The following is a 16,570-nucleotide window of genomic DNA, read 5'->3' on the forward strand; positions in this document are numbered from 1 at the left end:
TTATCATTTCCCATTTATTTCAATCACTTTTGGCATTTCATAAACTCAGGTATTTTATAATATTTTAAAAGGTGTTTTTTAACTATATTATTTTTTGCTTTTAGTACATTAGAGTGTACATCAGGAACCTACATTATTATTACAGGCATATTTGTTTAAGCTACAATGTTTTTGGCTTTGGTCTTTGGCTTTTTTGGGACTTTTTTTAAGGGGCTTTTTACCTCAAATACTATACTTTTATGATGTTTTTTCTCCGCCAATCAAAGTATGTGATAATGTAAGGGATTCTACATAATTATGCAATATTTAAAAAATATATTATTATATGTTTAATTATATATTTCAAAACATAAGCACAAAAGGTTTTTTTTTTTATAGAAATTAATACTTTTATTCAGCATGGACATTAAATTGATTAAAAGTGACAGTAAAGACTTTTTTTGTTGTTGTTTTTTTACCGTTTTTACTGTATTTTTGATCAAATAAATGCTGCTGTAAAATCTTACACACCCCAAACTTTTATGTTTGATTAAATGCAATCATAAATCATCATGCAATGATCCCAGGTGCTTAAGAAACTGCAGTGAGGTGTTTGTTGCTATTTAGTGCTTTGAGAGAAAATAAAATAAGGGCCTTTTCTCCCAATGTACTCTACAGAAATTAAATCTATTTTTAATACACATTTATAAAATAAGTCAACAAAATGTTTATTTAAATCTTAAATCCATGGGTATATAAAATATAGGCATGTAACATACATATTAGGCTGACTGAATGGCAAACACTGACTGTTTCAGCAGCAGTCCTTCTCTGGTCTTTGGTATAAACCTACTGTAAAAAATGGCCTTCTTGAATACATTCAGAGAAATGAGCCAGTCCATACACGTTTATCTCTCTCCTTCCATCCTCCATCGCTGTGGCTCTGAGAACTGTGATTGGCTGATTGACGTATGATCCCGAGCTCATTGGTCGGGCCTGATTCAGGGTGACAGATGCTGTCGGAAGGTTTTGGGTCGGATCATCATGCTGACCTTCCTCAGAGAGTAAAAATCGGAATCTTTCCAGGTGTACCAAACGATACCGTCCGGACCAAGAGGGTTCTTCCCCTTCAGAGAGTAGCGGCCGCCCTATCCATCAGAACAGAACATTACTTAGACATCATCAAAGATCATTTAGCTTGTGAGTATATCAATACTTGTCACTTTTTAAATCTGTGCATTTATTCAGACAATCACCTGAATGCACATCTTTATAATGAGTATGTTTTTCTGAAATTTCAAAAATGTCTAGTTGGTTTAACAGTCCTGTGTTCATAAGCCAATAGACTTTGTCTTGCAAAAAATCAATTTTGTTGTTCATGTGACAAGAATTCCATAAAACAGGAAATTATATCACAGAAGACTTTTGTAGACCCTCATGACTTTCTGTTATGTTAGCAAAAATTATCAAATAAATTGAACCTTTGATCTTTTGAAATTTAATTAGCAAAAATTGCAAATAGAAAAAAAAGTTTAAAAACAAGTTTTAAATGTGATGTTATGTTTCATCTATGACCACAGCAAGTATACTATAGTGTTTTGCAGGTCATCAAAAAGATTGCACATCCTATTTTGAGGTTCCCAATGTCATGTGGCTCATGTTAATTTGAATTTTTGCCAAAATTGCAATTTCAGCAAAAAAAAAAAAAAAAAAAAAAAGTTTAAAAACAGTTTTTCAAAATTTTTGGATATGTATGTTCTAGCAAAGCTAGAAAATATATATATATATATATATATATATATATATATATATATATATATTATTATTTTTTATAAATAAATATAAATATATATATATAATACTTATTTTTATATATATATATATATAATTATTATTTATATATAAAATAATTTTTGAAAACATTTTAATGGAATTACATTTATATATATATATATATATATATATATATATATATATATAGATATAGATATATATATATATATATAAAAATGTAATTCCATTAAAATGTGGAAAAAAATGAAAAAGTTGCAAATGTAAAAAATCAAGTTTTGGAAAATAATGATATGGATGTGTATACTCATATATTTTTTATTAAGATACTTTATATTATTATACACAGTTTTTATAATAGTCATAAAAAATGCATTTCATAAAATCATAAAAAATACATTTCCAATAACTTGAATGCAATTTGCATTTAATAAAAAAAAAAAAAAAGACTTTTAAGAACATGATAAAAATATTACACACATGCAGGTTAAATGACAAATTATTTAAGATTTTACATTAGATTATTCTTCATTTAGCAGAAAAGTTGTTTGCCAAAGTAATACATATTGTAGGCAGTGAACCTGGGGTTCAGTGTCTTTCTCAAAGACAACAGCATCAGCTCATGATTTAACACTACAACCTTTGAGTTAACAGCCTACAGTAGGTCTAGAACCAACAGGCCACATCATACCTTGTAGTAGATGCCATTGAGGTTTGCGTAGAAACACTGGTTATACCACCAGCCGGCATGGGAGATCTCGGCACAGATGTTGCCCGTGTCGGGTGTGCTGAAGCCCTGCTTGTCATGGTACCAGCTGAAGGAGTCCTCCACTGTCCCGCTGAAGCCCGTCACATGCAGACGGTACTGAGTGGTCTCGTCCTCCACACTGCAAATGCACAGACAAAGTATGGATTCCTCACAAGCGCAATGCTGATAGTTCATCAAGGGTTTGAAGTGTTTTTAGTTACCAGGCCAGATGTTTAGTCACTACTGAACAGTGTGCATCCGTTTGAAGTCATTCCAGTCAGTGAGTGATTAATGTGCCTCACCTGAAACTCTGATAAACAGCGTGTTTGTGTTTCCCGCTCCAGTCCTCCAGGTCAATACGGAGCACGTAGTCTCCCTGGCTGGTCAGGTCATGTATGTGCTCATTTCCCAGCCAGTATTCGGTGTGTAGGTCTCCAAATCCTTCTTTATACTCCTTCCAGCTGCGGTCAAAGTTCACGGAGCCATCTTGCCTACGCTGGAACACAGTCCAACCGCCACCTGAGACATACATTATGCATGTGCTTGAATGATCAAATGAATGTTTTTATTAGTGAGGAAGTGTAAAATGAGTATACGTCCAAGCATTCAACAATCAAATCTCTTTTAATGGACATGCCAGGTCATTTAGGTTTCATCTTATGACCACAGCAATTATACTATAGTGTTTTGCAGGTCATCAAAAAGATTGCACATGCTATTTTAAGCCTCAAAGAGGTTCCTCATGTGCCCCGCTGGTGCAATTTCAGCACAAAACTGAAGTCTTATTAGACATAAAAAAAAGAGAAGTAATTTAAATGTTCATTACCGGAATTTCTTTTGCTATGCTAAGTCTCAGAATTTTCCAATAAACAATATAAAAATAAAACACTGACTCATCCACAGTAGATTTCTAACAAAACAAAAATAAGCATTTTCTGGTCTAGTGGGTGCGAACTGCAAATGTTCAGATTTGTACTTTCCCAACATTTTCACTGGTCCAAGCACTAAAAACAAATGTATAAATCAGCGTGGTTATCGTTAACTAAAACTATTATAAAATATTAAGTGAACTAAAGCTGAAATAAAAAATAAACAAATTATATTATATGTATATTATATACAGTGGGTATGGAAAGTATTCAGACCCCCTTAAATTTTTCACTCTTTGTTATATTGCAGCCATTTGCTAAAATCATTTAAGTTCATTTTTTTTCCCTCATTAATGTACACACAGCACCCCATATTGACAGAAAAACACTGAATTGTTGACATGTTTGCAGATTTATTAAAAAAGAAAAACTGAAAGATCACATGGTCCTAAGTATTCAGACCCTTTGCTCAGTATTTAGTAGAAGCACCCTTTTGATCTAATACAGCCATGAGTCTTTTTGGGAAAGATTTGGGGATCCTCTGCCATTCCTCCTTGCAGATCCTCTCCAGTTCTGTCAGGTTGGATGGTAAACGTTGGTGCTCAATTGGGTTTAAGTCAGGGCTCTGGCTTGGCCATTCAAGAACAGTCACGGAGTTGTTGTGAAGCCACTCCTTCTTTATTTTAGCTGTGTGCTTAGGGTCATTGTCTTGTTGGAAGCTAAACCTTCAGCCCAGTCTGAGGTCCTGAGCACTCTGGAGAAGGTTTTCGTCCAGGATATCCCTGTACTTGGCCGCATTCATCTTTCCCTCAATTGCAACCAGTCGTCCTGTCCCTGCAGCTGAAAAACACCCCCACAGTATGATGCTGCCACCACCATGCTTCACTGTTGGGACTGTATTGGACAGGTGATGAGCAGTGCCTGGTTTTCTCCACACACACCGCTTAGAATTAAGGCCAAAAAGTTCTATCTTGGTCTCATCAGACCAGAGAATCTTATTTCTCACCATCTTGGAGTCCTTCAGGCGGGCTTTCATGTGTCTTGCACTGAGGAGATGCTTCCGTTGGGCCACTCTGCCATAAAGCCCCGACTGGTGGAGGGCTGCAGTGATGGTTGACTTTCTACAACTTTCTCCCATCTCCCGACTGCATCTCTGGAGCTCAGCCACAGTGATCTTTGGGTTCTTCTTTACCTCTCTCACCAAGGCTCTTCTCCCCCGATATCTCAGTTTGGCCGGACGGCCAGCTCTAGGAAGGGTTCTGGTCATCCCAAACATCTTCCATTTAAGGATTATGGAGGCCACTGTGCTCTTAAAAACCTTAAGTGCAGCAGAATTTTTTTTGTAACCTTGGCCAGATCTGTGCCTTGCCACAATTCTGTCTCTGAGCTCTTCAGGCAGTTCCTTTGACCTCATGATTCTCATTTGCTCTGACATGCACTGTGAGCTGTAAGGTCTTATATAGACAGGTGTGTGGCTTTCCTAATCAAGTCCAATCAGTATAATCAAACACAGCTGGACTCAAATGAAGGTGTAGAACCATCTCAAGGATGATCAGAAGAAATGGACAGCACCTGAGTTAAATATATGAGTGTCACAGCAAAGGGTCTGAATACTTAGGACCATGTGATATTTCAGTTTTTCTTTTTTAATAAATCTGCAAAAATGTCAACAATTCTGTGTTTTTCTGTCAATATGGGGTGCTGTGTGTATATTAATGAGGAAAAAAATGAACTTAAATGATTTTAGCAAATGGCTGCAATATAACAAAGAGTGAAAAATGTAAGGGGGTCTGAATACTCTCTGTGTATATACATATATATATATATATAGACCCCTTAAAAGTTTGTAAACATTGCAACGTTTCCTGGTGGGCGGGGCTTAGCTGGAGGCAAAAAGAGACGCCGGACTCAATGTTGACAAGCGTAAGCTAGCATGTTTTAGGAGGGATTTATTAAACATAGATGCAGAAGAAGGTTCAGAACTTTCCGAATATGTAATAAATTAACTTAAGTTTTGGATATTTCCTAGACAACATATGAATTGCTTTCGGGTGGTTTGGGGAATTTTGTCAAGGCTTATTGTCTAATGTAACCTAACACTGGGCTAACTATGATTATGGCTAGCAACGTGGATTATTTTAAGAGACCATTCAAAGGATGGCACACACATCTATCGCTGTATGTTTGTTTAATATTTAAGCTAGCTAGTGCGCTGAAAGTTGGGAACCTTTCACCTATAAAACAGAAACCTGCTGATTTGTACTAGATAAAACCAACACACCATTACATATGCATCGATTATTTTACCTGATATGAAGTGTGCACTGCAAACACGAGTATTATTTATGATCGTCTCCATCCAGTCTGTACGCCGTATTGCATTCAACCACAATTATCTTTTTGATTTCTGTGAAGGAATGTCTGCCGGTATCTGGTAAAACTTTAGTTTTGAACCAAAAGTACTGTTCCTTCTATTCTGGCAGCCAAAAACACAACAAGACGACATTTTAAAGTCAATACCTCAAACTTTTAGCGCGCCCGCTATGAGTTCTTATTTATGTTTTGCCTCGAGCTAGAGCGGTGACGTCACAGTGACGTAGGCGATTAAGGGGTCTATATGCTGCCTTGACAATAATAAACTGAAATAAGTTTAAGTTGAAGCAATAAAATTATTAACAGCTAAATAAATAAAAAATGAAAACTGAAATAAAAATAAATTTAATTTAAATAGCAATATTAAAAAAACAACCTAATAAAATGTAAAAAAAAAAAAAAAAAAAAAAAAATCACTAAATAAAATAAATATATATAATAGCTATATATAAAATATACTTTTTCTCAGCAGAATTGTCAATGTGCCACAGAAAATCAAATAGGTCTGCAGCATAAAAATAAAAACTGGCCCAACAGGACCATCAACTGGCACAAAATAATGGGCTCATCCTTATTGTTGAGTCCTGGACAGTCACTATTGCCTGTGTTGTGTGGTTTCGTACCGTCTGTGTCCATATCACAGTAGACTTCCACAGGCATGGCCCCCAGCGAGGGCACAACGGTGTAGATCCCAGAACGACGCACTCCATTATAGTAGATGGAAGCACAGTCGATGGGGCAGTTCCTGACATGCTGCACCTCTGGAGTGAAAAACACATACAACACATTAACATAAAAATGTTCAGTTCTCATTAAACTATATGGAATAAAGAAGATGATTCGGATTCTGTCTGATAAATTGTTCTATGATTTGTCACCCTCTGTTGGTTCATGCCAGTAACTCACCATGATTCTATACTAGCCAAAATCTTAAAGGAATAGTTCACCCAAAAATGAAAAATATGTCATCCCCAGTAGACATTGGTTAATCTTCAGAACACAAATAGAGATATTAGACCCTGACACCAAAACTTAGAAGACCAAAAAAAGTCATAAAGGCACAAAAAAAAAAAAAAATCCATATGAATGGAGCAGGTCTTGAAGACCTGGAAATTTTAAGACCTGTTTTTTTATAGTCTTTATAGACAGATTGAGAGTGACTCTTGAAGGACCAGCACTACATCCTCTTGTACCACTGTTTGAAGAATTTATCTTCTAGTCTTCATGTATTTTATAACACTTCAGCTTGTGATTTTTATTAAGTTCTTTACCTAACCTAAGTCTCTGAGATCCGGACACCGTGCACTTCTGGAGACTCCAGGTGGGTTACAGCTCTGGAAACTTTTGGTGCTGGAGACTAAAGGGTTCCTGATGGTTTCACACTTAATTATTCACCTTACTTCTTAATTCTTTTGAAGTTAACATGTGTCTTTTCTTTTTCACCTGTTTTTGTCTGACCCTGCTGACCCAATGAACGTTTTGCTGTCCATGGTCATGCCTTAACTTTGCAATTTCTAGAATTGCATCTTTCTCATGAGCATTTAATAATTTTTAACTTTTCAGTCTGAGTGAAATCTCTTTTTGGCTCATTTTGCCTGTAACCTTAATGAACAATAATATATCACTTATAAATGATTAGATACAAAATTAATAGTAGTTACTAAGATTGATGTGGTTTGGAATTGGTAAAATGTGCTTGGGAAAAAGATATGATCAGAAAATCAACGTACCTAATAATTCTGTACATGGTGTATGTGAATAAAAGCCTAAATTCAATCTGTTCATCATATTAAGCGATCAAGTCTCTTCAGAAGACTTGGATTAAACTGTTCAATTCATATGGATTTATTTTTTACAATCTCTTTATGAATGTTTTGAAGAGGCAGATTTTTGGGTGAATGGACTTTCAGTGGAGGGACAGAAATCTCTCAGATTTCATTAATAATATTTTTGTGTTTCCAAAATTAATTAAAGTCTTATGGGTTTGGAACAACACGGTGGTAAGTAAATGATGACAGAATTTTCATCTTTGGGTGATCTATCCATTTAACAGTCAGTCCTGGTTTTGCATACCCTGACAGCAACATAGTGTCGGCCCAGATCCGGCCCACATCTGGTCCATGTGTAATCCAGATGTACCAGATGTGGGAGGGATCTGGGCCACACTATGTTGCTGTTTGGCTATTGATTGGTTGGGATATAACCATGCATCTTAAAAAGGAACCTTTTCGAAATTCCCAGACTTAGCCTACCGGGATGCAGGGCTTCCTGTGCATTGATCAGCGGGCTGGTTCGGACTATGTTGATCATGCAGCCAGGGTTACGTCTGACTTTTTCCACCAGCAGGGAAAGGTTATGGATTTGGGCCTGGAGGTCATAGATCAGAGAGCCCTGGATGTGCAACAGGGTTGTGGCCTCAGCATAATGATCTTCCAGCTCGTGCAAGCGCTGCTCAATAGATGAATTATTGCGGTTCTTCTCTTCACTCTGTGAAAGGTCAAATAGACAAACATCACGACTCTCAATCAAAAAAGGTGATCAGAAGAACAATTCCTTTGCAGAATGAGACCTTCTCAAGAGGCTGCAGCATATTGTGTGTTTGCGTAAAGCCAGGAGTGAAAAGCAGAGAGGGAGAGGCAGACAGGATCTGGCCGTGTGGGTGTGAGCTGTGAATCATCCCCTCGTTTAACAGCATGAAGAGCTTAAGAGTGCATACTAATGAAGGCACGTGGAGAGAGGTAAGGTCTCCTGTGCTAATCTCGTTAGCCTTCGGGTCAAGGAGACTTTAGGCTGAAAACCGCCAAGCCGAGTTGGCCGGAGCAACATGGAATTTACAGAAGCACTCGAAGGGGACACTTACTGTACAACAAAGCTCCAGTGATGGTATCAGATGGTAATACTATGGTACTTTAATGTATACCATGGTATTGAACAATTATGATATACCGTATATAAATATGGTATTTAGTATAATAGTACTCGAAGGAATTTGGAAAATACAAAAGCACTGTAATGGTACCATGGTACAGTATCAAATGATAACAGTATGGTGTTTTGAAATATACTGAAATTCATATATATGTATATGGTGCTCCATGGTTTTTCAATGAAAAATTCAATAGAATGCATTGGATATTCCAGTGCTACACATGAGAGACACAAAATTTAACTACATCATCATTTCTTCTTCTAAAACATGTTTTTGTTTTGCCCTGATTCTATTGTAAGCCTATTTATAAGTGTTTATATTTTAGACCCATCGGGATGATTTTCGTGGGAAATTGCGTACGTAAGTCACTCGCCCGTGCGTGTCTCGTCATATCCGTAAATAGAGAAAAGTTGCGGAGAGTCTGCTGGCAAAAAGAGAATGCGACAGAGCTTGTAATAAAACAAGAACCAACATTGGCTTGGCTTTTCGGAGTGAGGGATTTGAAATGTTGTAAAAGCTATACGGCGACGACGTTAAATTTCTATATGTAGCTCTCTAACAGAGTTCATTATAAAGCATTATCTATTGTAAAGGGTCATTTCACTATGGTTGCTGTAGCACTGTGCTGGCATTTATGTACCATGTCTTTAATGGGTATAGCTACAGCAACATCTTCAGCTAGTCAGCTTGAGATCCTTTCCATCTAAACGGGTTAAATCTCTTAAGCCTTGTAGTGATGTTTTGAGCAGTAGGATAACCAGCAGAGCTGAAGCGCAACCAAAACAACGTTCTTGAACTTCTGCAAAATGCATGCAGTTTTGTTTTTTTAACCTACTAGAAGTTACATAATGTACCTTTAAGTATCTTTTTGGCTACATTTTCGAATAAGTATATGTACTCTTTACTCCAATACAGTTGTAATTAGTAAGGCATTTACTCGTTAAATTTTGCATGGCACCTATCTTTTTCTGCAGCAGTTTATTTCTGCTACAAAAGAAACAATAATCGCCCTCTACAGGGCATTGAAGGTACTATATCTTGTGCGTTTTGCCTTTACTCACCCAAACAACAAGGCTACTTTACATGAAAGTGAGTGCATTAGCAGGTAGTTGCTGTAGTCTTTGAGGTGTGGAGATTTTATGCATATTTAAGCCTACATTCAGTACAACTAAAAAAAGTACTGTTATAATAAGGTACTCTATGACTTTTACTCATAGAGTCGGATTTTCACTGTAGTAAGGTAGGTATCTCTAGTTTTACTCAAGTATGGTTTTCAGGTTTTTTACACCTGCCTTACTGTTTAGATGGGCAGTTCTTTAAATAGAATAAGTGAGAACAGGTATCCAAATGCTTCCAAATTGAATCAGGGAATCAGAAAAAGCTTGACCCACAGGTTATTAAGGGCATTGAGTCAGGTACAGGTCAGAAAGATGTGAAATATCAGATTTTGTTTCATTAAGAGCAGTCAGAAGGGCACAAAATCAGAATTATTTATAAATATTTATTATTTAGAATAATTAAACAATTAATTTAGAACTATTTTGAACAAAATGATTTATAATGTAATTGTTGTTTTTATGAATATTATTTGTTCATAATAAGAATAATTATGAATAACTTAATCTTCTAATTATAATATTTCTCCAACACCTTATAAATGATGAATCAGTCAGCCCTAAAGACAGTTAGACACATTTGAAATATTACAGATAGAGACAGAGTGATTGATTAATTGATTGATTCTTGGACTCACTTGTAGTTCTAACACTTTGACTCGATGACGGTGGTTGCGAAGCTCCTCCTGCAGTTCAGACACTGTCTCGCGCAGGGCCAGAATCTGCTGTTTGCGTTCCTCATTTTCATGAAGCCAGTATGAAACCTCATCTGTACAGCGGAACATGTCCGGGCAGCGCTGGTCGTCCAGTTGAGGCAGCGTGGCCATGAGTCGGCACATGCCGTCCTCCAGGACCTGATTGCTGTATTCACCACACTGAGCAGTACTGACCTGATGTGTGTGCAGTGAGTGGTCATCTTCGCTCGCACATGTTAACAAAAACAATATGGCCAGCAAGAGGGGCGAGAGAGGCCTGTCCTCCATGTGGTCGGTTTGGCTGATCCCCCTTCCCACCTTGTTGGAAGGACCCTGGGGGAGAAGGCCAGGGTACAAGCTCTCTGACCTCCAGTCTCAAGTCTTGGGAAGAGCTTGTCACGCAGGAACGCTGTCTAGGACTGTCCCCGTTTCCAATGCAATTTACCTGAAAACAAAACCAAAAGCATTAAACTACACTCGCTTGCCATTTTATTAGGTACATCACATTGCAGCAACTCAGGCTGAGGACAATGCAAAGCAACGGTAACTCAAACATCCACTCGTTCCAACCGAGGTCTGCAGAAGAGCATCTCTGAACCTTGAAGCAGATGGGCTACAACAGAAGAACACCACACCGGTGCCACTCCTGTCAGCAAACAGGTGGCTTCAGTTTGCATGGGCTCACCAAAATTGGACAATAGAAGAATGGAAAAACATTGCCTGATCTGATGGGTTTCGATTTCTGCCGCAACATTCAGATGGTAGGGTCAGAATTTGGCGTAAACAACATGAAAGCATGGATCCATCCTGCCTTGTGTCAACGGTTCAGGCTGCTGCTGGTGTAATGGTTTGGGGATATTTTCTTGGCACACTTAGTACTAATTGAGCATTGTTTAAATGCCACAGCCTACCTGAGTATTGTTGCTGACCATGTCCATCCCTTTATGACCACAGTGTTCCCATCTTCTGATGGCTACTTCCAGCAGGATAACGCGCCATGTCAAAAAACTCAGTTTATCTCAAACTGGTTTCTTGAATATGACAGTGAGTTCACTACATTCAGATGGCCTCCACAGTCATCAGATCTCAATCCAAAGCAGCTTTGGGATGTTGAAGGAGATTCGCATCATGGATGTGCAGCTGACAAATCTGCAGCAAATGCGTGATGCTGTCATGACAATATGGACCAAAACCTCTGAGGAATGTTTTTAGCACCTTGTTGAATCTATACCATGAAGAATTAAGGCAGTTCTGAAGGCAAAAGTTGGTCTGGTACTAGCAACCTAATAAAAGTGGCCGGTGAGTGTAACTAACTCATTTTTGCTGTATTAGTAGCAAAACAATTTAAATTAAATAAAATGGAAAAAAAATAAAAATAATTCTATATTAGAATTTATTTATTTAGATATTTGTTTTATTTTTAATATTTATTATTTACATTTATAAATATAAATTTTTTATTTCATGAATATTTATATATCATATTTCAATAAAAAATCATTTTTTTTCTGTTGACAGTTACGTGATGCAAAAGAAATTGCAATTGACAGTTTTTCAACACTATGTCTGTTTACAAATTTGAATGCTGTATTAGCAGCAAAAAAATGTATTAAAAAAATATTATTTTGGATTATACTGTATTTATTCGGTCATATTTACATATTTATTATATTTTTAATATTTATTATTTACATATATAAATATACTACTATTTCATGATTATTTGTTTATCTTTTTTTTTTTTAAATATTACTGTTGACGGTTACATGATGCAAAAAGAAGTTTGAAAGAAACTGCAAGAAGATAAACTGGCACAGATTTTCAACATGTTTACAAATTTGAAGGCTGCTTATTGGATCAAAAAAGGTAAAGACAAGAATATCACTGACACAGACATAAGAAATATGAGAAATCATGCAAAAATTAGAGTAATATTGTGTAGTCAGAGACATGAGAAATCATGCAAAAAATTATTAGGTCAACTTCAATATCATGGCAGCGAGTCCATGTGCAAGCACCACTTACATTTTCTAATCTAATTATTATTTAGCTGCCACTTTCTTATTCTTATTCAAACTTTCTTATGCAAGTGCCTTGCATAAAGATATAGTGAATCACCACTTCTGGGGCTCAAAGAAATATAACTTTGGGTTATAAGCTGAGATTTTTAAGCATTAAGTTATACAACCCACACACTGTTTTGACATCACTCGAAAAAGTTGAAAAACGAAGTCTGGCGAGATTGTAAATGGTCTATGATGATAACATTAATAGGTCATTTATTTTAAGCACTCGACGATGTGACATCAGTGCACTCCTGTCAGAGAACTATAGGTCAGCTGTCAAAAATCACACTGGATTGAAGATTCGGTCTTTGCATTTGGGCTTAAGGGGGGAAAGAAGTACATGATCTGTCATAAAATCTCAATGTGATATTTGAAATAAATCCCACAAACACATCTTGAGCCATGCCGCTGCTCTTATTAGAGGTCAGCCTGGTTGTCCTGATTAAGGCACGGGTTAAGGTGCTTTCATGACCTGTGTCACTTTTTTATGTGCTTATGTGGGTTCAAGAAGACGGCAGCAGTGAAAGTATTTAATCTCGAAGAGGATGGGCACGCTAAAAATAAGTGAAGTAGGCATCTAGTTTCAAACGATAACACCTTTATCCATTACATTTAGAGAAATATGACAAAATCTCAATAAAAACTGTTTAAACATGTACAACGGCCCTGAAAAAAAAAAAAAATATTTGGACACCTAAAAATGTCTGCATGTTATTGAACTGAATGCATATTATTTAAAAGATATTGAAACTGATGCTGTGCACACACACAGTGAAGTCCATAAAAATGATTTTGTCTGGTGTGGAATAAGTTGACTGCGCAAAGCCCAGGGCTGAACTTTGAATTCCCAAATCACCTATCAGTTCACATTAGCGCCTTACCTCACTGATAATGCTCAAGTCTGAATGGGAGCAAATCCCCACAGACACGTTCAACATCTAAACCTTTCCTCGGAGAGTTGAAGCTGTCAGGAAGGACCAACGCCCTATTAATGTTTATGGTTTTGAAAATAAATGCTCAACAAGCTCATGCGGTGCGGTGTTCAGGTGTCCACATTCCATATAGTCATTATTCCATATGTCAGTTTTAATATACTTTTTCCTTCTACGTTCCGGATTCTTGTTTATTTTTTTACTGTTATTTTGTTATTTTTTTATCTAATATAAAATACAAATAATACAATTATTAATTTACTATATCCTTAACACACGTTGGGTTTTCATGTTTTATGGGGACACTCAGAGACATGATTTTTATACTGTATTTTTTATCCCCTACCCCTAAATTTACCCATCACAGAAAATGTTCTGCATTTTTAAAGGAGTGGTTAATTATGATTTCACTTTTTTAACTTCAGTTAGTGTGTAATGTTGCTGTTTAGGCATAAACAACATCTGCAAAGTTACGACACTCAAAGTTCAATGCAAAGCTATTTTTTCTTTTACAGAAATCGTTTTTTAAGGACTACAACAAATGGCTGGTAGGGACTACAACGAGCTTCTTCCTGGGTTGGTGACATCACAAACCTCTAAATTTACACAAACCCCGCCCTCGAGAACACGCAACAAAGGGGGTGTGGCCATGTTGGGCTGCTTTAGAGAAGAGGAAGAGTTGTTGTTGCCATCCCGTCATTTTACGCCGGACTGCTTCACAAACGAGAGTTGATTCAACGCTGGATTTGCACAAAAGATTAACATGGCGGCACATGCTAGTCGATGAGTTGAATCTAAAAGTTGTAACCTCTTCCTGAGTCTCTCCATCAGTGTCCAACTCCGGTTTGAATAATGTAAGGCTGAACACCGTTACTGACAATCCTCATTTTGGCTGTCTGAGATTCTCCAGCTTTGTTGTTGTTGAGCAACTGAAGCGTGAGCTGTTAAAGCTCCGCCCTCTTCTGGAAAGTGGACCGGGAGCAGCAGCTCATTTGCATTTAAAGGGACACACACAAAAATGGCGTGTTTTTGCTCACACTCAAATAGAGGCAAATTTGACAAGCTATAACAAAGTCCCTTTAAGACAAGTCATTTCACATCCTGGGCATCATGCCCTATCTCTTTGAATGGGGAAACATCAAATTCTCCAAAACTGTTCGCCAACCTTACGATTACATTTCATATTTGAAATCACCAATGAATTCTGACAACAGCTGTCTTATAAATGTTTTATCCAAACGCTCGAATCATGACAAAAAAACTGCATTTTTTAGGCTGGATCAAGCTAATGCGCATGCGCAGACCTAAATGCGCGTCTCTTCTGCCATGTTTCAGAGGCGCGCGTCTGACTGTTTCTATAGAAACCGGTGCTTCTAACGGCTGCTGCAGTGATGCGATGACTTTACCAGTCAGCGATTGGCTCTTATTTAGAAGGCGGGACTTATTCCGCCATATTGCGCGTTACACTTTCTCCCATTCAAAACAATACGAGTGACACGTCTTGTGTTATTCTATAGTCTTTGGCTATAATAAATGATCTGTGGGGTATTTTGAGCTGATACTTCACAGACACATCTTAGGCATAATAGGTCCCCTTTAAACTTTCAAGAAAGATGTAGGCTACATTTATTTTCAACAAGCTGATTGCTCACTAATCCCCCCACAGTCATCATGTTTTCAGGCCATTTCAAGTTTGATGATGTGACAAGGTGGTGAAATGGCTGAGCTGTTTACTTACTTTTTAATTACCCTTCCCATTAACGTCATAATTTTGTTCATTCAGACCGATTTGCAAACGCGCACGAAAACAAGAAGTGGGATTCATCACACAAATCAATCATATCCTATTATATCCAATTAATAGTGCGATGGAGGCATTGCACTCTATGGGGGTCTGTTAAAACTCAATGGGCTCAGGGGAGGCGCTGTAACTTTACTTGGGGGGGTTGCTGTTGGACAGTGTTACTTCAGAAAAACAAGTGATTTATACACAAACATATATATATATATATTCAAATGCATTATGGGGACAAAATCAATGCATGTACATGTATTCAATCTCTCCTGTCTAGGAGGAAAAACATGCAGGAAGTGCCTTGAGCTGACCCATACTTTACCAACACCTTAAGCAGACCTTTTAATGCTAAAGTATCACGTCTTCCAAAGCACCTTGTGGCTCTGGCCCAAGCCTAGTGCACTAGATCCAACAGAGAAATGCTGAATATGCCAAACCATATTACCGAGCAATGCCTGAGAGCCACTAAACTGCAGTATAAACAAAAGAATAACACTGAGAATGAATCATATTGATAAAGCATGCTATGTCTCTGAAGTGACATTTTGATTACAAGTGTAAATGCAGTATACATATGTTTGTTTGGAGGGCATTTGATTTACCCGTGACACCACAACTCATGCATCACAACATCTCACATGAGAGATTTCTCAAACTATCTGCAAAGCTGTTGAACGCACTGCTGACACACTGTTACGATCAACTACGACAACATTTTCCAAAAGGTGTCATTAGCAGAGATTATGCGAGCAAACTCTACAGGGAAACAGTCACAAGGCTTCATCTTTACCTGTTTCAGTAGTCGGAGACGTTTTGTTTGTCTTCTGAGGAAATATAGACATATGCTGCCATCCCTCTCCCTCTCTCTTCCTACACCCTATGTGTTGCAGAGTGGCAACTTATCCTTGTAATCCTGTGTAATTGGATTCCTGGTTAGAAGAAAGGAAGGAGAGACAATCCAGGCACTGAACAACAGCCACTCAGACTATCCTTACTCTATATGCTGAGGTCTGAACAATTACATCAGATGGACAAACAATTAATACACCAAATTATTTTACACTAGAAAAAAAGTGTTGATGGTATTGTGTATTTAAAACATGTTTACTAACAATCAATACACTAAATGCACACCATCAGTAACTTATAAAGCCTTCTGTATCATATTTAATAACTTTTATAAGGCATCTAAATGATCAAGAAAACCTGTTGTACACAATCTATTACATGTTTATTGTCCTCTGATTGATAGTTTATACTTTTTCAGATGGCCATTTA

At 37.2% G+C, this 16,570-nt stretch overlaps 1 protein-coding gene across 1 annotated transcript; it reads right to left on the bottom strand.

Annotated features, from left to right (window-relative positions):
- Nucleotides 1-16,366, bottom strand: si:ch211-203k16.3 (fibrinogen-like protein 1). The gene is made up of 7 exons (XM_048207578.1): nt 16,083-16,366; nt 10,443-10,944; nt 8,013-8,247; nt 6,384-6,521; nt 2,821-3,037; nt 2,462-2,657; nt 1-1,127 (listed from the first exon to the last, which is right to left on the bottom strand). Exons 2-7 carry the CDS (start codon nt 10,785-10,787, stop codon nt 981-983), a joined length of 1,278 nt encoding a protein of 425 aa, XP_048063535.1. The 5' UTR covers nt 10,788-10,944; nt 16,083-16,366; the 3' UTR covers nt 1-980.
- Between the last annotated feature and the right edge of the window lie 204 nt (nt 16,367-16,570).

Source organism: Megalobrama amblycephala, linkage group LG11 (assembly GCF_018812025.1).
Source record: "Megalobrama amblycephala isolate DHTTF-2021 linkage group LG11, ASM1881202v1, whole genome shotgun sequence".
Taxonomy (NCBI): domain Eukaryota; kingdom Metazoa; phylum Chordata; class Actinopteri; order Cypriniformes; family Xenocyprididae; genus Megalobrama; species Megalobrama amblycephala.

Excerpts from the sequence above, each read along its gene's own strand:
- si:ch211-203k16.3 (XM_048207578.1), bottom strand. The coding sequence starts at position 10,787 with ATGGAGGACAGGCCTCTCTCGCCCCTCTTGCTGGCCATATTGTTTTTG. Across the intron at positions 6,522-8,012 it reads ACAGGAAGCCCTGCATCCCG|AGGTGCAGCATGTCAGGAAC; the intron begins GTAGGCTAAGTC and ends TTTTCACTCCAG. Across the intron at positions 1,128-2,461 it reads TCAATGGCATCTACTACAAG|GGCGGCCGCTACTCTCTGAA; the intron begins GTATGATGTGGC and ends TCTGATGGATAG.